The sequence below is a fragment of the Chlamydotis macqueenii genome, chromosome 2 (assembly GCF_036417535.1).
Source record: "Chlamydotis macqueenii isolate bChlMac1 chromosome 2, bChlMac1.mat, whole genome shotgun sequence".
In the NCBI taxonomy this organism is placed as follows: Eukaryota; Metazoa; Chordata; class Aves; order Otidiformes; family Otididae; genus Chlamydotis; species Chlamydotis macqueenii.
This window is the reverse complement of record NC_141557.1, coordinates 21,196,322-21,218,537: the sequence shown is the minus strand read 5'-3', so window position 1 is coordinate 21,218,537 and position 22,216 is coordinate 21,196,322. Positions and strand designations below refer to the sequence as shown.

The 22,216-nt window shown below is 39.6% G+C and overlaps 1 protein-coding gene across 1 annotated transcript in view; it reads left to right on the top strand.

The window, feature by feature from the left end:
• The window catches only part of LOC104480929 (macrophage mannose receptor 1), a 35,837-nt gene extending 29,543 nt beyond the window's left edge, over nt 1–6,294 (top strand). Inside the window, exons 26-30 of the mRNA XM_086742202.1 lie at nt 458–610; nt 872–988; nt 2,431–2,598; nt 4,454–4,495; nt 4,934–6,294. Coding sequence (XP_086598328.1) covers nt 458–610; nt 872–988; nt 2,431–2,598; nt 4,454–4,495; nt 4,934–5,178 — 725 coding nt within the window. The 3' untranslated portion in view covers nt 5,179–6,294. The remainder of the gene's footprint in view (nt 1–457; nt 611–871; nt 989–2,430; nt 2,599–4,453; nt 4,496–4,933) is intronic.
• The last annotated feature ends 15,922 nt before the right edge of the window (nt 6,295–22,216 follow it).

The following is a 22,216-nucleotide window of genomic DNA, read 5'->3' as shown; positions in this document are numbered from 1 at the left end:
TATATTCTTTTAAGCTCTGCAATAGGCTACTAATTCTACTTTTACATAGTTTAGGATGTATGTACAAGGGCAGGTACAGACTGCTGCTCTGACTGACCTTGCTACAAACTGGCTGGACACAAGCCACCTGCTTGTGATGATGGTGTTGAGATACTTTATATGTACTGACTCATTCCTCATTCCGTTTCACACGTTTTAAGTAAAAATTACCTTGCTGAAGGCAATTGCAGTAAGACTGGTGTAAGCTTTCTTTAGCAGATTGGAGAACCAGCTCCAACCAGTATATTTTATTACTAGTTTACTGTAATTAGTTCAATCTTGTATCATTAGTTAAGTCTATGGGATATTCTTTTTTGCTGGAATCATTGTCAAATTGGTAGGGCTGATGTATGGTGCAGGAGTACATGTTTCCTTTGGCTTTTAACACCCCGGTGAAACCTGTGTGTCTTGTCAATAGAGTTAGTGCCTACTGAACCACCACAGCTTCCTGGAAAGTGTCCTGAACCGAAGCGTGGTAGATCTTGGATTCCCTTCCGTGGTCATTGTTACTATGTCCACACGACTTCTGAGGAAAGCTGGCCTGATGCTTCCATGACGTGCATTCAAATGGGTAAGTGCCTTTTTTTGTTAGGATATTTTACAGGTTGTTTGTGTGTTTGTTTTTTTTTTTAATCCAGAACCATGAGACAATACATAGATGTGTGTGTATGTATATCAATTATAGGCTACAGTTAATTTAAATTTATTATCAAACTTTTCTACTATATGAAAAAGCTGATCACAAAACATGTCATGATTGTTTACTGAGATAATTAATTTGTCATGGAAAATCTTGCTGAAATTATATGTAATATTTAACTGTCATTTTTAGGTGCTTCTCTGGTTTCCATAGAAGATTCGGCTGAAATGAACTTTCTCTTACTTTGTTTGTCTTCACTTGCAAGTGACTTCAGAAAGTTTTGGATAGGATTGTTCAAAAATATTGATGGTAATTATTTCACAATTCATACTGAGATGAAAATAAATACTAAATAAACAGAGAATACTAAATAATGCTAACGTACTAAATACTAATACTAATATACTAAATATTAAATAAATAAAGATAATTTAACTGTTAAATGTTTAATAGCTTTTCTGCTAAAATACCTAAAATATAAACCACCAGGAGGTCTACACTTTCTGTATCTTTACTGTAACTAGATTACATTTCAGTCTGTAAAATGTTCTAGCTTAGCACTGCAGGAGTTGATGAAAATGTTTCCTGCTGCTTTTTTAACTCAAATTGCTTGACATTTAACTAGTGTTAGTATTTTAAGAAAAATATTGTCTTGTAATTAAAAGCTGAGGCAACATTAAACTGACATTTATTTCTAAACAACACAGGGGACAGCAGCTCATATCAGCTGCCTAGCAACTTTTTTTCATCTAAATTTCAGTTTTTAAAAATAAATTTTGTGGTGGAACTTTTTATTTTAACCCAAAAATATTTCAGCCTTTTTTTTTTTTTTTTACCTGCAAATTTGATCCTGTTTTTTATACCTTTATAACTATGAAGCCTATTTTTTTTTTGTGGTAGACTTTGAAGGTACAGCTCCAGAGCGAGTCTAGACTGGGCTGCAGTGAGAGGCCTTGGCCATGGCTGCTGATGACCCTGTCTCTCACCACCAGGAAAGGCGGGCACGTTGTTGCACAGTGGGCCAGGTTCATCTGTTCTAGTTGAAAGCAGTACCAAAGCAGTGATTTGTTCCTAACCTGGCGCACTAGACTGCCACATTGCTACACGCAGTGCAAGCAGAGGTGAGAGGAAAGTACAGCCACAGATGAGGGGACAGAGGAGGTGGTACTGAGGCAGTTGTGAGTTCTTTCAGGATACACTGCCATGAAACCACACCCTGAGGGAGCAGACAGGGCCATTATTCCTACCTGATTGGCCTCAGCAGTAGATGAGCAGGGAGTTATTATTAAAAGTAATTGATTCAGTCTGCAAAAATAATTGATGAATCCAGCTCTAATAAAGCAGCTATTCACTGATGTTGGATACACACATAAAGAAAATCTCCTGAGCGATCTGGATCCTTGAACTGCAGAGCCCGACTCACAGAGATGCTCTGCTTTTCTTAAGGCTCCCAGGCACAGGTGAGTCCTGCGCATAGGCTTCAGCTAAAAGTCCTTGGGCAGCCTGGGCGCATCTTCCTTACATCACTGACAGCCATGGCCTTCAGGGCTAATGGAGTTAACTTTGTCCGTGAACCTTTACATTTGGTACACTCCCATCTGCATATCTCTGCTGTTAAAAGAGTGAGAAATGACCCCTCTGTGATGCTAATTTAATGAACTAATAAATACCATATCTGATGCTGTTGTGCCTCGTAGACTAGAAATGATTCCCCACTTCATTCACTCACTGGTTAATACTTTTAATTTTAGGGGAATGGATATGGACAGACAGAAGTGCAGTTGAATTTGTCAACTGGGAGAAAGGAGAGCCTACGGTAATATTTGATGAACACTGTGTTGACATGGATGTCTCAAGTGGAACCTGGAGGAACTACTACTGCTCTGTTGATCAGAATTTTATTTGCAAAATCCCAAAAAGTAAGTTCTGAATTTGTGTGCACTGGGTTATTTTAGTAGTAGTGGTTAATATACGTCAAGCCAAACTGCTTATGCACTGAGCACACTTTATGCATTGATGCTGATGCATATGGATCTGCGTTAAAGCCATGAGTAACATCTGTTAAGGACAATGAGAAATAATGTTGGAGAAGAATAAGAGTCACTGTTTCCTCCCCTCAATTTAAAAGCATGGATTTCTTGGCATTTGCTGTACCTACCCATATCACCTGGTGACAATGTGGAGAAAATTCATAGTCATTATGGTTAGACTGCAAGGGGTAGTAGATGATGAACAGATGACTAAACTAGTGCTGAGAAGGAAGGCAGGCACTCTTCTGACAGCTAAGCTGAGGGACAGCAGTACAAAGTCACTGAGAAGGAAGGTAGGTGTTGCTGGTGGGGTCAGTACCAGTCAAGCGTGTTGGGATCTGCTGGATGGCCAAACAGAAAGCGTCAAGTGAGGGTTGGCAGTGGGGCCCAATTAATTTCTCTCCTGACACAAGCATAGGGAGACAGACCAAGATATGTCTTGTTTTTTTTTGGATGAAAACCCACGTGACATCTGGATGTGTCACGTGGTTGGGGTGAGTCCCTCTTGCATGCATAGCAGTGTTGCATAAAGTGTGGGGGATGTAAATCTGCACACATGCAGCTAGCGTGAGTCACTCTATACACACAGACTCAGCTATGTTTGCACACATCAACTGGGACCAGTATCAAATAGGCCACATTTGCCATTGGCAAACAGATCCACTGCACAAATACAACAGATGCAATGTGGAACCGATTGAGTCTCCTGCTTGTGGATCACCACGTTTGCGGGCTGGCAATGGAGTCCTCCATGAGCTTTGTAGGACCCAGTCAGCCAGTCCTGAAAGCAACTAACTGAGTCATATTCCCCAGGCAATGGAGGAAAGAAAAGGAAGTTGCCTAAAAATACAGCTTAAATGCTGTTAAGTACAAATGTGCTTTTCACTTTTGCAAGTGTAAAAAATCGAGTTGTTCGGTACGAAGTGTGAAGCCTTATACTCTGGAAGTGTAAAAACTTTGAACATCTGTCTCCTCTACCAAAAAGAGTGTTCAAAGCAATTAATAGTGAGACAGGAGTTTGATTTTGGTTTTTGTTTTTTAACAAATACTTTTTTTAACAAGAATAATTGATGTATTCAGCCTGACTTAGGGAAAATGTTTTCATACATTTTTCATGTCCAAGTACTGTGTTCAGCTCTGGGGCCTCCAGTATAAGAAAGACATGGACCTACTCAATTGGGTCCAGGAGAGGGCCATGAAGATGATCAGAGGGCCGGAGCATCTACCCTGTGAGGACAGGCTGAGAGTTGTGTCTTCTCAGCCTAGAGAAGAGAAGGCTCTGGGGAGACCTTATTGCAGTCTTCCAGTACTTAAAAGAGGCCTACAAAAAAACTGGAGAGGGACTCTTTACCAGAGAGTGTAGTGATAGGACGAGGGGTTCATTTTAAACTGAAAGAGGGTAGATTTAGTTTAGATATTAGGAAGAAATTCTTCACTGGGAGCGTGGTGAGGCACTGGAACAGTTTGCCCAGAGCAGTTGTGGATGTCCCATTCCTGGAAGTGCTCAGGGCCAGATTGGATGAGGCTTTGAGCAACCTGGTCTAGTGGAAGGTGTCCCTGCTCAGGGCAGAGTCTTGGAACTAGATGATCTTTAGGGTCCTTTCCAGCCTGTTCTATGAGTCTATGATTATTTAAAATTTCATAGGAACACAAAGTAAAAATTATGTATGCAGTAGTTATTTAATCTTTGAATGTTTGCTTGAAAACTGTGTATAATATATATATATTTTTAAAAATTTTATAGTTCCTGAAGTTAAGCCAACCCATGACTCACCTGCCAATAAAGGTAGGTTAATTTCTTACAAGCATGTTAAACAGAAATTTCAATAAATTTATAGACGTTTATTATTTACAAATAAAATTGCCTCCAGAAAAATGTCATTTAAATATCCATTTAATGGTCACAGATTGTTTTTTTTTTTAAATATGTTTAAAAGGAGAGCTAGTCTCTCAAAGTGTGTGTCTTACTGATAATTATTTTTTTTTTGCCATATGAATGGTATACTGTGGTATAATATAATGCTCCTTTTGAAAGGAATATAGAAGAGATTGAGCCAAATTTTGCATTGTCGAGCCAGGACATGCATAGATTTTAACTACTGTTACAGTTGTTCAGTACTTCTACAGTTCATCCAGTTGGTTTACTTAGGGAGATGTTTGTTGTATGCAATAGCAGTCTCTGGCCACTTGTAGTAATTGTTTTGTTTTGTTTTGTCTTTAGCAGCATCAAAACATGAAGCTGCTGCTTCATCTGCAAATACTTTAGGTGGGATGGTTGTTATACTGATCTTCCTACTGCTAACAGGAACTGGCCTTACAGTCTATTTCTTCTATAAAAAAAGGCATGATCGGCAAACAGTTACAGCCAGTTTTAGCAATGCCATATACCACGGTGATGCTGACCTTGGAACTCATGAATCAAATTGTCTTGTGACCAATATTGAAGAAAATGAGCAGGCAGCAGTTTAATAAGCAGAGCAATCTTGGGTCTGATTTTGAAAAGAATTAAAGTTCTGGAATACAAGAATTCTTAAGGCAAAGTTATTTTCTTCTGTGGAAATTATAATGAACACTTCGGCAGTTCCAGTCTCCGCATGGATCCAGCATCACCTTTAGGCACAAGAAGAACCATGCTTACCACAGACAACTGTGAGAATATGCTCATTAGCACACTCCAAAAAGTACATCCAGATCTGTAGGTATCCTGAAATGCCACCCCAGGCTGGCAGAACTGCACAGGTTGCAGTTCCAAGCTCACCTGGTACAGGTCCCTGCTCGAAGCAGGACCGGCTCCCTGCCTCAGCTAGGCAGCCTGCTCCGGTGCTGTGGGTCCACATCTTCCTTTTGCTACTGAGGTACCCACAGAAACCCTTTGTGCTGCCCCTACTATCTGAATTAATGCATTCCTCCTCTGTATATGACTGATAGAAAGGAAAGTGTAAATTGTTTTTCTTCTGCTATAATTCTGTAATATAGGCATTGAAAGATCAACTATAATAAGAGGTTTGAATGTATTGTGAATAGAAAAAAATTGTCATTTAAATAATAGAATATGGATCTCAAAGGATTCTGCAAAAGAGGGGAATAGATAGGCTTAATTCATACCTTAAAAAACCCCATAAAATTTATTCTTGAAATCTCCAGTACCAGTGCAGATTTCATGCTTTTCCAGGCCATTTTTAAAAGTCCTAATGAAACTTACCATTAGAAAGTCTCTTCTAATTTCCAACCAAATGTCCCCTGTCAAAGTCTGTTTTAATCCTTTGAGTGTCATTGCAGACTTCCATCATGACTGAGGAGTGCATCTCATACTGCTCCACTGGCATGTTCTCTGGGTTCAGAAACCCTAAAAATATAAAAATATACAGTAGGTTCACATACAGCTTTTTTTTTTTTTCACTTTTCCAGTGTATTGTATGCCAAATGTAAACAATCAAATAACTCAAAGCCCTTAGCCCACAGAAGGTCCTTATTTAATATGATATTTTTTGATATTTTAGTCTTTTGACTGATTTTAATTGTGTTTAAATTAAAATATTTTGTGTGTGTATGAAATACATGTAAATACATTTTTATTCTACTTTAATTCACTAAATGGGTATTAAAAGGCTGGTTCTAAGTAGAAGTTTGTGTGTCTTCTTAAATAGAACAATTTATCATAAAAGTAGAAATAATAGGAAGGAGGGATAGGATCCTTAAATTTCTATACATGAATAATGGCTATATCGTCTAGATCTCTAACCCTTTCTGCTGTTCCCTGCTAGGTCCTGCTCTATGTATGTAGGTCCTTTTGACAGTACAATGTGCTAGTGGATAAGGTATTTTAGGTGAGATCCTAACAACACTGAGTAGATAATCCACCATTTTAACACTTTCCATAAAGGACCCTTCTGTCTGAGTTCGTCTGAATCGGTTCTACAGGATCTATAGGTTTGGAGGGAGAAATGGTTGCCAGAAAACAGTAAGCCAAAGACAGGAAAGGTGTCTAATGAGAAGTTAGTTTGTGAAAGTTTCCTAGGAAAGCTTTTAAGCTTTATAGACTAGTAATCCTGTTGCATTTGTGAGAACCGAACTAAGAGTTTGCTGGGACTGTACAAGGCTACCCGTGCACTCAGGCATCAGTAGAAGATTGTATAACTTGGACCACCCAAGGCAGCAGTGGCTGCTATCTGACAACAAAGAGTACCATCCTCTGAGGGACTTTACAGACATCTCCTGAGAATCCCCTGGAGTGCCAGTAGACAATTGGGATTTGTTCCCGAATATTGCTCCAGCCAGATAGCTGTGAATGACTGTCTGTGAGTGAACTCTGAAAGTGAAGAAGTGAATGTGCTGGGTATATAGTTATCTGCTATTTTTTATAACAGCTTGATTCTCTTAGTCATAACAGCTTAGTGAAAAAAATGTTTTTTCGAAGAAGTACTGGTTATGATCTGCATTTCCCCTCAACTTGATCCCCTATCAGTGAAAAGAGAATTGATAGGAAACTTTGGTTCGTGCATCCTGGTATGATGCTTTTTCTTCTCAAAGTTATTGTTTCCTGTCAGGTTTTTGATTCCTGTAGCTAGATTTCTAAAGGAAAGCTGTGGCTGCCACTGTGTTTCATACCAAATCCTAGCTGATAGACCTACTCCGAGAATGCTCCTTAGATGAGACAGATAACAAAAGCACCTAATTTAAAGATACTACTTATATGGATGGATGAAATAGGTGCTGTGGTACCCATATTTGCCACATCAGGGTGCTTGGGCTTAAACTCAGGTACAGATACAGGGGAAATTTAATGCCAAAAGCAAGCTTTTTACTGAGCCTAGGCAACTTCAGGATTAGGTTGCAGAAAGGAGAGGTTTGGGGGACCACAATTTGTCAATTTATCCAGTTTCCACATAGACAGTGGATTTGGCCTTAGGCGCAACATGATAACATTTATAAAATGTCTCTCCACGCAGCCAAGATATGGAGACCTACTTTCTCAGTAGCTTGCCCTTCCTTTCTCTATATTATGGTGGTATTTTAGAGAGAATGTCCTGCCTTTTCTCACTATTTCACCACATTATGTCCCTAAATAGAAAATGTAACATGGCTGAGAAAGTAATTGATTCTCAACTTGAACTTATTGCAATGTAAGAAATAGTAACTGCCTTTAGGGAAGGAAAAGCTGAGGGAGAATTCACCATTGTAACTTTCTGTAATGTTGGACAGTGACACAGCCACGGCAGACAGATGTACAAAGAAGAAAGGAACATCCTCCTCCTTCAAAAGAATACCAGTTTACAGAGAAGCCATTTGCAAATGTCAGTATCAGTAACTTGGAACAGAAAAGAAAACATTAGCTACAGTTCCTTGGCGAAGGCAGGAATCTAAAAAGAGTTTTATGAACTGAAAGTGTTTAATTTTGTCATTCGTGCTTTTGAAACTAGAAGACTGAAAAAGGAAGTGAAGAGTAATTTGGAACAAAATGTAAGAAAGATCTATAAATACAAACAGAATAGACAGATAGTTGTGAAATTAACTAATGCTTTCAGGCCAGATTCCAGTGGGCAAGAGCCAGATTTTCCGGGGTCAATAGGAAAGGTTTGAACTGTTCCATAAGCATAAAGTTGTCCTGATGTCACTGCATCTGGGCACAGGAACAGTTAGGGTTCATTTTGTCTCTTCTCAGCAGTCTCCTTATCTGACATATCCAGCCTTCTCCCTTCTATGACATTCTGCAGGGCACAACTTTTAATTCAATATCTGTTAAAAAATGATATCTAAAGCATTTTAAGGATATAGTTAGTGGTTCTGGTTCCTCTAAGGAAATATTTGCTCTCATTTCAGGAGAATGCACACAGTGCAACCATTATACTGCCTTTTTATCCAGTCTCTTGATCTAGACAGCTAGGTGAAATTAAGCTCACCTACTTTTAGAATGAGTTGACATTAATTCTGCTTTACCGTCAATAGTTAGGAATATACCTGTAGGATTCGCAGTTGTTCCGTGGTCTGCCAGAAGAGGCTAATGATGGGACAGAGGTTGCAGAAACAGGAGGAAATATTCAGTAATGGGAAGAACAGGAGCTTGTGCAGTGAGAAACATAGACTAGGGATGATCCAAAAATAGAAAATAGCACCAAGAGTGTGAGGTGTCCGAATAAAAGGAGATTGAAGGGAAAGGCCAAAGTAGTAATGAAGGTGTTTGAACTGGATGAGAAGTGCTGACCATCCCTGGGAGAGCCAGGCAAGGCTGGGCCGGTCAGAAATGGCTCGGCAAAGCAGAGGCCTGGGAAATGCAGACACTACTGAGAGAAGTGCAGGGGGTTCAAGGTTCCTGTGGAAGGCCGGGACTTCTGGTTATGGGGAAGCAATGGGGGAGGGATCATGCTTTTCATAGGAGAGAGCCAAGAGAAGAAGCCAACTGAAGGGAACGGTTGCCCCAGGAGCCCAGCTGCACCATTCAGACCAGAGAATGGGGCATGTGTGTGGACGGGGAGGAGGGCAGAGGGTACAAGCTATTTGTGTTTGTTCCTGATTTGCCTCGGCTCTCCGTGTTCTTGGGAAAGGCCACAACTGGGGACTAGGAAAGAAGGCGAGCTGTCCCTCTGCCTTGCCCTGCCTCCTGACGTCTTGCACAGAGTAGAGCTGTCTAGAAAGATGAAGAGATGGTTTCTTCGTTGAGAGTGGCAGTTGTGCACAGGCAGGGGGGATGCTTTGGAGCATTATGCTAGAGTGCAAAGGGTAGGAAGGAAACCAGGGTTTTCCTAAGAGGAACAGAAAATAGACCTGTGGAGAAGCCTCCAGGGTGATGGAAAGAAAGGGGTTTCTTCTAGAGAGCTGCAGAGGAACTGTATGGGCTGTTTTGCAACTCAAGAAGCCACTGACAGAAAGCTTACAGGCAAGCACTTTCTCTGCAAAGCCACAATGGAAAGTGCAGAGATTTGTTTTTAAACAACGTGTTAAAGAAAAAAACCCCACCCTCTTGTGTCCTAGAACATGTTTAGTTTGAAGAAAAGATGCCAATAATTCCACCTGCTGGATCTGGTCAGCTTGGAGTCTACTCAGTGGCGGGGAAGAAAGAAGAAAAACAGGAAAAAGAAAAGGTCTTTTAAGTCTACAATGCCTGTGATCAGTGCAGGGAATTGGGGGGGATGAATCAGCTGTCAAGAAGCAGGTGAAATAGTAATGAGGCTTGATTACACATCTCCTATCTGCCCAAGGAGTTCTCCTGCACTCCATGTTGCAAGAAAATAATTTTTTTTATTACTGGGCAGTGGGAACGGCAGCCTTTCCTCCTGGTGATAGCACTTTTAATTTCAGAGCTACCACATGGGATGGTTGTTAAGCTGCTACCTGAAAGTAAGCTTCTGTTAAAGGCACAGTCTGGTGTGTACTCTTAATGATTCATTTAAAAACAAGCAAAATTTAGGATCAATTCAGAGTTAAATCTGTTTACAAGTTTTTAACAGGAAATGGGAAAGTAGAAATGTGCGAGCTCCACACATTGCAAAGATAACAAATGTCTGGGAAAGAAGAGACCATTTTGCTTCTTGACTGATTATTTGTCAAACATTTAGAGCACATAACAGTGAAGCTGCTCATTCTTAGCTGGATTTAAAATGAAAGGGAATTGATTATGCCACTAAAAACTTGTACATTCTAATTACTTTACTGAAGATGTGAAATGTAATGATATAAAAACTTATCATAGTGACACAAAATAGGGAAGAGATTTTAAATAAATGAGGAAGCTAGAAAAAAAAAAGATAAAAAGGAAGGAAATCCTTAATTTCTGCATGAAAGCTATTTGCATTCAGCTAAAGAATCACAAGAGACACGCACGCTCTATGAATCTTCTTCCTTTAGCTATTTTGCGTTGCTTCTTGTGTGCTTTTATAATCATTTCACTTCTGGAAGTTTAATATTTTATCATAACTCACTCAAAATATCTATAGGGTGTATTTTTCTCAATTATTCATACGGGGGTTGATAGCTCAAATTATTAAAATGTCATTCAAAGTGAATTTGGTGAAGACTTTCTGCCCGTTCTCACACTATGTATCAACATAGATACAGTTTTCAAGGGAAATGTCATTCCTCATTGTGGAAATACTCAAAACTAAGCTTTAAAAGGTTCTGAGTAACCTTTGAAACAATATATAGCTTTGAGGTTCTGCTTTAAGCAAGGGATTCAACCAAATCACCTCCAGTGGTCTCTGCCAGTGTTAACTATCCTATAATTCTGTGGTCAGTAGTGGTATACAGGATTATGCATTTAGGATGGTATACAGGATTATGCACTTTTGATGAGCTAAAGCCTGTACTGATGGAAAAAGTAAAGGAAGCAAGCAGAAAACACGTCAAAGACAGGGAAGAGGCATGACCAATACTGTAGAAAGCAGCAGCATCCTCTTGGCTGCATGACTGGTGGCCATATGGGCAGTGGTAGCACCCACATTAAGCTTAAGCTTTCCTGAGTTTAAAGCAGAGATGCCACAAGCATCCTCCATCAACATCATTTTTGTGGTATCTAATCAGGTTCTACCAGCTCGAGAACTGTGGTTTGTCCTCTTGGCTGTCCTCATCCCTATCCAAAACTGGACCGATGTCACTCACTGTCCCTACCAGTCTTGCATAGGGCAGTGGCAAGGACTGTACTAAAGGGAGCAAGAAGAAGACATGCTCCAGGACTACTCAGTCACAGCCATCATGTCTCTGTATCAGCCCCCCATGCCATGCCAAATTAGAAAAGACAAGGGATAAGTTCTCCCTCCTAGCTGTAGGTGACCACAAAGTAGGCTCTTGGAAATAGGCTCCAAGAAAAACAATGAGGCTGTTTGGTCCTCCTTGGTAGGCGTTTGATAGATGGCACAAGACCTGGAGCAGAGGAGCTCTGACTGGGGTAAAGAGGCCAGCAAACCAGCTGCCTGGGAGAGAGGTCAATAGCTTACTGCAAATAACATTAGAGAAGGCATGATAATGTATCCCTGGCTGATCAAGACATTGTTGGGAAAGGCAAGTCCCAGCAAGAAATTCAGTCTTGTGTCCTGCGCTTTGAGGATGATGGCTTCTGCCTTGGGTTTGTTAGCCTAGCTTAGCTGATGAGGTGCTTTTGGCTAATCAAAAACCTTGAAGTTCACCTTAGGGACTAATTACAATGCGCAAAGCAAAGGGAAGTGGTCAGTTATGACCAAAACTTTTGTATTTTTAAGTCCTGCCTGAATACTATCTTGAAGTATTTCGTGGTACCTTCCAATATCCTCTAAAGCCCATATTAAGCCAGTAACTGGAGAAGCTGGAGGATAATTGCTGTTTAGAAAACAGTATATACTGAAATTAGTTTTAATGCAGCACATTTTTATACAGTTGAAACTCAGGTATAGAGTCCTATTTATTGTCAAAACCCAGCAGTTTTACCCATTTTTTTTTTTAAACACACTTGGAAAAATTCCGTTATCCTGAACAGATTTCTAAACTTTATCCAAATCTGCTTGAAATGGTCTACAGACTGGCATCTGTGGAGTGTTCTGAAGTGACAGAGAACAGCAGAAATGCCTGACTGAAAGTGTGTATATGACCTGTCTTCCATGAGATGTTTTCTCCAGCTGTGGCAACATGGATCCTTGTAGGAGTCTATCAGGCCTACGCAACAGAATTGAAAGGGATGTCTCCTTGAATTAAGCCAGTAAATTTAACTTTTATAATAACCTAAGAACAGCTCTATTGGGTCATATGAAAGGTTTGTCTAGCCTAGCATCCTGTCCCTGATGGTGTCCTAAGCAGGTGCTTAATGAAGAGCACAAGAATTGGCAAACATCAAATGGCAGCTCCTTATTTGCCTCACTTGGCCTCAACATTCGCAGCTCAGGGATTTCCTGAGCCAGAAGTGATGTTTTTGCATTCGTCTGTATATAGAAATTAGCATGCAATTAACCTTGGGTTTGAATTTTACAGTACTCTGGCAACTCCACAGTAAGTCCTCAAATGGACAAATTTTAATGTGCAATTAGAGGTGATTTACTCTGATTTGTATGGAATAGGAAAAAAAAAATCACAGAAAGACTTATCAACAGGGTAGCTAATACGCTCAGTGTATAATGTTACAAAGTTGTCCTATATAAATAAGCCCCTAGAAAGCCAGTAGAGAGAAAATATAGTATCACAATACTTCTTGGAAAGAGTAAAGTATATTTCTTCGGAATGCTTACTTCTTTTTTCTTCCCATTGAGTCCCTTTGGATGTTCTGATACTTCACATGTATCATGACAATTTCTGACAGAAGTTCTCTTCACTGTGTTTTTCTTACCATTTCAAAATTTTAATTTATTTTCTGACAAATTCATCCTATTAAATGCCCCACAGAGTGAACAGCTTAAGGCAGTATAGCAGAACCTGCAGTCAAAATACAAAAAGATTTCCTAGTGATCTGTACATCTGAGGGCGGAGATCTGGTGTCCTTGAAGAGTCTTCTTGTTTTTTTTCCCTCAGAGATAAAGACATTCTATAATCCTGCTTAATTCCTGTTCTCATGCCAACACAGCTTGACTCACAGTTTTTCAACTGATGACTTCTAAAATAAAGCATATTTAAAGAAAAATACACTTCTCTTTTTGTAAGTAGGCCAATGGTAGACTACTTTGATTTAGTTCAGAGAACTAAAACGTTGTTTCACACCTTTCCGTGAAGAACAGTGGTACCTCTGTGTGTGTATTATCATTTACTATTGCTTTCATTGAAGGAAACCTTCCCTGATCAGTCTTCCCTTGTGCAAGAATCTTCAATTTTGCATTTAATTCTGTAAGTTTGTTGCTGCCTATTCTTCATTAAGTTCATTCTGTATTTTAGTTTATGGATGTTTCCTGCTGTCCCTCTGTGCCTCAGTGTTCAGGCGTCATCAGGGAGTGTTCAGGAGTGTTCATCAGGCATTCCAGTGTTCAGGAAATCTAAGCGCCCAGAAAGTGCAGAACTGGACCTCTTCTAAATATAGGCAAAAGTATCTCTCATATGTTTTTGTATTGAAAAATACTTGAAATTAAACAGCCATGCCAATGCGAGCAGTAAACACAGTTATTAATAAAGTGTAAGAAAGACTACCAGAAATCTGGAACTGTATCTAGAAGAGCCAGTCTATTTTTTTTCAGTTTGTCTGTAGATAACATGTACTGTGATTGCTGAAAAAGGGCCAGAGATAGTAGTGAAAGAAATTTATTCCTTACCCCATGCTTTAAAATAGTCTTATGATTTTTACTGTGTTTCAGGGAGAGCTCTGTCTATTTAAGTCATGGTCTGCTCTTGATTAGTGAGTGAGTGACTTTGCTGTAGCTCTGAGTCTCCCGACGAGACGGGACAGGGACATTTGCAGCTCCTTCAGACACAGAGCGGGTGCGAGGCACGGCTCACCCGGCTCTCTGGCACCATTCTCACTGTTTAAAGCAGATCAGCCTGGGCACAAGGCTTTGGCTTGCAGACAGGAGCAAGGTGATGCCAGGCCAACTCGGACTGCTGCCTCTGGAACATGGACCACAAGCAACTCCCTGATGTGCTGCCACCCTTAAAAGCTGCAGCATCTTGTATTTACCACTGAGAGGAGTCCTTATCAAGACTGCAGATGTGCAAGGCTTGATTCCTCAATCCGCTGCATGACATTTTACTCAGAGCAGCTTGGCAGTGAAGCTGTGGCTGGCATTGCAGCCAGATGGTTCAGGGCATGGGCGAGTGCAGGGGTCAACAGGGTACCACAAACATAGGGTTACTTTTTTGGACACTGTTGTCAAATCCATAGTTTCTACCAATGGCTTAATAAAGGAATTTTTTATTGAGCAACTGAGAGGCTTGCTTATAAAAGAATAATAATTTCAAAATACATGTATCTACTCATTCTAGTTCACTGGCACTTTCTTGGGACAATGTCCTGTATCAGATACTCACTTTAGATCTCTTCCTGTGGCCATGATTACTAATTTAACCCACTTGGAAAGCTGAGTTGATGCTCCTATATATTCAACTTCTATGGTAAATTAGGTGAGTGCTTCCAGTAGGTTGTAAAAGTTGTAGCTAGTATCCCAAATTAGGGTCCAAACCAGATATGAGGCTCCAAGCAATTGGGGTCCCGTGTCCTCCGGAAATTAATTATAGTATCAGCATGAAAAAAGAAAAACAATACCAACAACCAAACAAACCGAAGAAATCAATTGAGAAAATAAAGTTAGGAGGCAGGAGTTGAAAGCAGTCTTTTCCTCCTGTTCACGTATCTGAATGCGGGGCTGTGGGGTACGTTTGTCATCCTGTGGTCACTTATCTTCTGTTTCCTGGTACCAGACTCCCTCCCAAGACTGCTATCTACCTCTCAGTCCTCTACTTCTTGTTAGTATCTTAACTCCTGCACATTTTTTATAAATTCCCTATTTTCCTTGATTTCTTCATGATGAGACTGATGTGTAGGGACCCTCAGTAAGCACTCATTAGTTGCTGGTCTCTGGAGAAGCAAAGTGCTGTGGAGGAGCACACATGGATCCGGATTTTTCCTTGACATCATTCCTGTCTGTGTGAAGAGACAGAGGCAACAGAGAAAAGTACAGAGGTGTTTCACCTGATATATGAGCAAAAGTAGGTGATGCTGCTGCGCATGGAATGAATCTGTTATTCAGCCATTCTAGTCTGTACATAGGTGCAGTATCACTGAGAGATACTCAAAATGTGAAGTTCAGCAAGGTAATTTCAAAAATAACAATTGTATTTCCTAACATACAGCATCTGTTCAAATCTGTTGTGCTGCTGGAAATGTCAAGTTCTTAGCTAATAGAATTGCATTTTACTTCAGAGTCTTATAAAAACAATCAGTATTTAAAGCTTCAGTACACAGACACATTGTGGTCTCGCACTGGGAAGTGTCACTTCCATGTCACACCAGCTGTATTGTGAAACAATGTGTCACTTCGGATTTGTAAGCTTCAAAAATATCTAATTTTAGAATTTAGGAGGGATTTCAATTATGCTTGAATAAACATATTCTCTTTTGTTCTGGATGCCACCAAAGGAAATGTGCAAATGGAGTTTCTTTCTTCTAATGCTAAAGTAAGCAATAGAAGGCATGACATAGATTAAAGGTTAAATATCTTAGAATTTTACATGTCCTGTGAATTGGAACCTTTTATCCTATACATAATAGAAATAGGGAACTGAAAAGTTCCTGCCCAAAGGCAGTGTCAGCTAAAACTAAGCAGCTGCTGACAGATACAACCTCTTACAAAGTTTTCAGCAGTGATTATTTCACCCCTCCCCTGGGCAACCTACTCAAAGCTTCTCTACTAATAATATGCTTTGCAATGCTGCCAGCTCCTCAGGACAGCTAGGCCAGGACAGTCAACATCTATGCTAGTAAAAAACTCTTGGTTGCTTCAGAGCAGGTTGGCAGTGGCTGTGTTCACACTGCTTCTCGGGAATGGTCCCTCAAATGCTGCATGTGCCAGACTGGACCCCTTCCTTTTGGTGGAGTACTCACTGGCATGGGTGAAGAACATATGCCAACATCCATTTACAGGATAGACAACTCTGCAATAGTGCCTCTTCCTGGGCACTGTTTACTTTTGGTATTTTGCTAAGTTTTAGTAATTTATTAAGTACACCTTTTGCCATTATCTGAGCTGCTAATGTACAGAATAGCACCAAATCTTTCCATAAAACCCCTGTCAGTACACCTTCCAGTTCATCAGAAACTGTTACTGCTCTTTCCTTAGGGCTTGACTATGATTCCTTACTATCTAGTTATCCTCTCGTGATTAACAAACAGTACCATTTTTTTTCTGCTACCTTTCTAGGAATTCAACTCAGTCTGCCTGGCTTATAATTCCTTGTTTCCTCTTTATTTTTGTACTCAAACCCTGTCTAGCTTTCATCAGTGTTCACTGAGAATTGGAAATCTCTTCCAGTACTCCAACCAGTCTCTAAGTGTTAAGACTAATCAATTTCATTTTCTTTTTTTTTTTTAAAAAAAAAAACCAAAAAGCTACATATAGTAGATGAAAATAAGGCACGGGGTTGTCCTGCAGCCCAAACATTGCATTTTGTTTTAATCTTTAATCTGTAACATTGTTTTATGCAAAGTTGGGCAGAACTCATGCAGAACTAATCGATGATCATGGTATAGGAAATGATCTAGCAAATATTTGCTCATCTTTCATTGCTTACATGCCTCCTAATGAAGCAGCTGACAAAATGTTACTGAAAGGAAAAGAGTGCATTAAGCAGTGCATGCATATGTTTCGGTATGCAGAATTAAGGTCATGAATGCAGTGACACTGCCTAATGTAAAATAACAAGGAAAATGTATTTTGCACTGAAGCCTTCCAGAACAGACTTAAGTTGGATAGACTGTGATGCTGCCAAGAAAAAGAGTGAGATTACTAAAGATGTGGGCAGGAGCCCAAACTCATTTTAAATGCACATTGACTTCACAAATATGGAAATTCAGCTAAGTTAAGAGCACTCTGTACTTGCAGTGATATGAACAGCATCCACAAAAGTGTGCTTTGATGGATGATGTGCCTATTTAGACGAGTGTTTAGAGATAAGTGTTAACTGAAAAAAGCATGACATTGGCTGCAGAGAATGTGTCCTTGGAGAGTCCTTTAGTTGGGAACTGGCTATGACTTGAATTTGAAGTTTTAACCAAGGCTTCCCAGCTTTCTAGAGGTAGTTCAGACCATCCTAGTAGTTTTCCATGCTGCGTATCATGACACAAGGTCTTGTATCTGAGGAGCTGAAAACATCAGCGAGACAAACAAAACTTGTCCTGCAAATGGGATCTGAACCAGAAATCCCAACCACGGCCATCACTCCTGTAGCTATTTTCAAGCTCCTTAGTGGAGTGCAGATACCTGGTTGCCTATATATGCATTACTTTAGGCAAGGGATAGGCTCCTTTCTCTCCAAAACAGGCAATTCTTCACAAATGGGGTGACTGAAATTGTGTGCCCAGGGCATGTTCAGGCTAAGTAAGGTGATACCTTCAGGATTAGGCAGTAAACTGAACTGGTGACTGAGTCTTAGGCAAACCACTTTCTGCTCCCATGCAGTTATAAATTCAACCTCACAAAATAAATAAAAGAAGAACAAATTGCATTGCAGTCATATTACAACGCCTGGAATATGACTGCAATGCAATATGACTATGCCTGGAAGACCTGTGATAGTTTTAGATGCCCTTCATAAGAAAGAAATCTGGAAACTATTTCAGTTTAAAGCTAGCCTTTAGAGTTGTTCACAGAGCTCCTTTTACTCTTTATTTGAACTACTGCGTGCAACTTCTCAGAGAAAAAGAAACTGAGACCTACAGATCTTTTTATAGTTTTGTAGTTAAGAGATTCCTTTGGTAACAGTCTATGTGAATGTCTGCTCTATCTCCTTCTGTGCTGTGAATTACGGAATTTCCTTCCTCTTTCAGAAAACAGATTTGACAAAATTGTAGTCGGAAGGTGTGTGAGGAGGTGAAGAACTACAGTGTCTTCCTTGCCAGCTGATGTAAAGAAATTTGAGTTACTACACACCTCCCACCCCCACAGAGAGTGATAGGCAGGTCAAACCATGAATTGGTGTCGGGGAGCTGGGACTGGGACATTTTTCACATACCCTTGTTACCCATATTTAAAATCATCTTCTGGACCTCGCCAATCCACAGGTAGTGTGGGAAGAAAATAGTCCTGAATATTTAGGAGAAGCATATTGAATCAGAAATGTTGGCAGAAAATATATTTACGTGAAATGCTGCACTTAGATATGGTAGGGAACTCACATAAAGAAATACATTAAAAAGTTGTAGAAAATTATCATAGAATCATAGAATATCTCGAGTTGGAAGTCACCCACCCATAACGATCATCGAGTTCAACTCCCTGCTCCTCACAGGACTACCTAACACCAAATCATGTGACTAAGAGCATCGTTCAGATGATCCTTGAGATATTAGCCCATGGAAAATATTTTGAAACATTTCTTTCTGGAAGGTGGTATATGTTTTTTTTTTATAAGGAAGGAAAAAGTGATAAAGCAAAAGAAGAAAACAATGACTCATCATAGAGATAACATAAAGAACAGGCACTTTTCCAGTTATAACTATATACTGCTATCCAGGAAGTATGGCTGGCCTAGTTATTTTTTTTTTCTTGCACAATCCATTATTTAAACAATAGCCCAAAGATACATGCTGATTATTTCCAACGATTACTTAGTTAATGAGAAGTAGTTAAAAGGGTAGTACAAAAGGTTGATGAGTGTATCTGTAAATCAGCAGTCACGGAGCATACATTGTTCTGCTGTGCCTCAGCCAAAATACTGGGATTCAAATGCTCTTGGGTCATTAGGCAGGACTGGGCAACGTCTGCAACTATGCCATGCACCCTTGGGTGCAGTCACCTAGATGGGGCCTTCCTGCCCTTGAATGTGGCACCTGCGGCCCCACCACTGGAAACAAGGGCTGAGAATTCCTGAGCTCCTGGTGCTTACTCAGACGTCTATCAGGATGGTGATGACTTTGGCCCTGAAGTTTACTCCCTTGTTTTAGCATGCTGTTCCCATTTTAACACCCCAAAATTGTGGAAAATAAGATAAATTTTCAGGCAGTCAGCTGCTGCTTCTCGCCAAGGAAAGCTTGGCTAAGTCTCACTACCCCTTGCAAGCCCAAGGCTGATGTAGCACGATCGGCCATGAGATTTGCCCTTCACACGAGAGCTTTTCAGCCCTCACCCCCACCTCCCACCTGCTCTGGGTCTAGTTAAACCTTGTTACCAGCTGCTTCAGCACGTTAAGGAAAAAAAACTTGACTACACATCTGTCTCAGAGTGCCGGAACAGCTCTGTAGGGAAGCAGGCAGATCCGGTGCCAGCTCTAGGGTGAGAGTGGCCCTGCCCAGCCGGGCACAGGACACAGTGAGGCAGACCCTGGGGGAACTGACTTTGACTGTCAGTGAAGCTCAGCCTGAAATCTCCTCTCCTTCACACTTCATGTTTCTCTTGCGCATACTGCAAAGGCTGATTGAGTTTTATTTTTCACCAGATTTCCTTGCTTTTAAAATTGAGCCTGTGTCCCTTTGGTGATGTGATTGAGCTAAGGAAATACAGACTCTTGTTTATCCCTTAGAGTAGCATTAGTGCCTCGTGGGGTTGGTAGAGCAGCTGAGAGGTCACCGAAGTGGACAGGCTGCCTGCGACATCTTCTCAGTGGCAGTCATTCGTCCACTGTCATGCTCTTCCCCAGTGTCACAGAGGTGCCCAAGACTGGCTTGTATTGAACCGCACGTCGACATCCCGGAACTTCCCAGTGCTGCACACAGAAAAGAGTCAGAACAGAGGACGTTAATGGCATAAGTATCCAAAATAGGTGCCAAGACCTGTTTCAATGATAAATTATTAATCAAAATTAACATGGAATTTAAGAGTTACATCAGTTTAACACTGTAAATCAATGTCACAGTTGAATTTATTTTCATGAGTGTATGTGAATGTTGAACTGAAATCTGGAAAATACTTCTTAATTTGTAGAGATAGAAAGGTAAAATTTCTAAACTTTTTCTAGACTTTTAAAAAACCTGAAGACTACCCTCAGTGAAGGAGAGATAAGTGAATCTGGATAATTTCTAACAACTACTTTCCTATTTTGCTTTTTAAAAATCTTTCACTAAATAATAGTAAATACTGACCAAGTACTTAGTTCTACTATTAAGATATTTTCCCCTGGTACCTAATTCTCCCTTGCTAAACTGATTCCATTGTTTCTTTTCCTGTATTTGTTGTCCTTTCCCGATGTGAAGGATAATTTATGACCTTCCTTCACGTAGCAGCATTGTACATCTTTGCAGACTGTTATTATGTCCTGCTCCAGTCTTCTCTCCTCTGGACTAAGTTCTTCTAGCATCTCCTTAGAAGTAGTGTAACTATTCTACATCTTTCTGGGATTATTATATTCCCCCAAAGAAGATAAATTAACAGATTTGACATTATTTGCACTTGAGAAGTCTTCTCCCTCTATGGAAAGTGGGTGGTTGTTACAAAAAGAAAACATTCCCAAAAGACACAGAGAGTAAAGAGTCTTTTTAGTTTGTAGAGCAGAAATAAGTGAAGAATCTTAAACACAGATCAGATATTATTTTATGGACAGGATAATAAACCTGCCATGTAATGAATTGAGGTGTTAATTCCGAGTATGTTTAGGCAAGGCCTAAATATTTTCTCCTCAGCTGTCCCAACAAATTTTTAATGGAATCAGGCTGGGCTGATACCAAACACTTCAAGAAGTGAGGGTCTGAAAATGACCCAGTGTCTTCCTGTGTCAATTGTGTAAATGTACATCTCTGTCAACAGAATATGTTACTTAAAGCATGTTTTGGGGTACATCACCTCATAGAGTTCAAAAGGAAATATATAAATCGGATGGTCCTATCAGATAAATAAAACTTTTTAGTCTGAAACATGTTTCCTCCACTCCTGCTAAAGATGAGATCACTGATATTTGAAAATTGGACCTGCCAAATCTCAGAGTTAGATGAAAAATAACAAGATTGTCAGGATTTTTACTTCAGTAAAAGGCTTTCTTGAATTAAGCAATAGTGTTACATTTACATCTTCTTACTGTGCAAGCATACAATGTGTAATGAGTCTAATAACCTTCTGGTAACTGTTAAAAAAATAAGACAATTAGCAAAGTAGCTGTTAAAGGAACATCTCCTCATATCAGCAAAATTCAATTTGATTTCTCATGATCTTTTTATCAAATTCTATGATCCACAATTTCTCCCTCTTGAACCAAATTAAATTTATTGTGAAATCTGATTTAAGTATGCGTAACTCTCTTCTCCAATATTCTAAGACGTTATGCATCTTGCATGATTTCTTGGAGATTACATTAGTGATTTAGCATTGCTACATGAAATTTTTCAGTCCTTCAGCCTGAATATAAGCACATAAGGCAAAGCTGATATAATTTCCATATGCATTTTTCCTTGCTGTATTTTCTGTTCTTTCTCAATGTAGTTAACACCATTCTATGACAATTAAGTTATTTAGTGAAGATTAAAATAACAAAAACTTGGTGTATTTCCGCCTTCTCTGTTATCTTAGTACTTCATGGAGCTAAAATTTCTTTTGTTTACTTTTGTTTACTTTTTTGTTCTAGTATATTTATAGAGTACATGACTATTTCTTAATTTATAATGATTTCTAGATGCAAAACCAATATCGCCATTTTTTATTACTGATTACATTGTATTGCTGCTAGCATGATTTAGGCTAGAACACATGGACCAAATTATTCATCCCATCACAAAGATTCACACCATTTTTTTGTAGAAAATGTAATCCAATTTTATGACAGTGTGGCAATTGGCTTTTCATTACCTCAAAAAAAAACTTTCTGACATTTTAATTTAGTTAATTTAATACTTCCTACTCTGGGTAAAAATAAAGTGCAGACTTTTCATATATTCCCTTGCTAACTAGTGAAGATTCATTTCATAATTCCATATTAGGGAGACTTTTTTTTT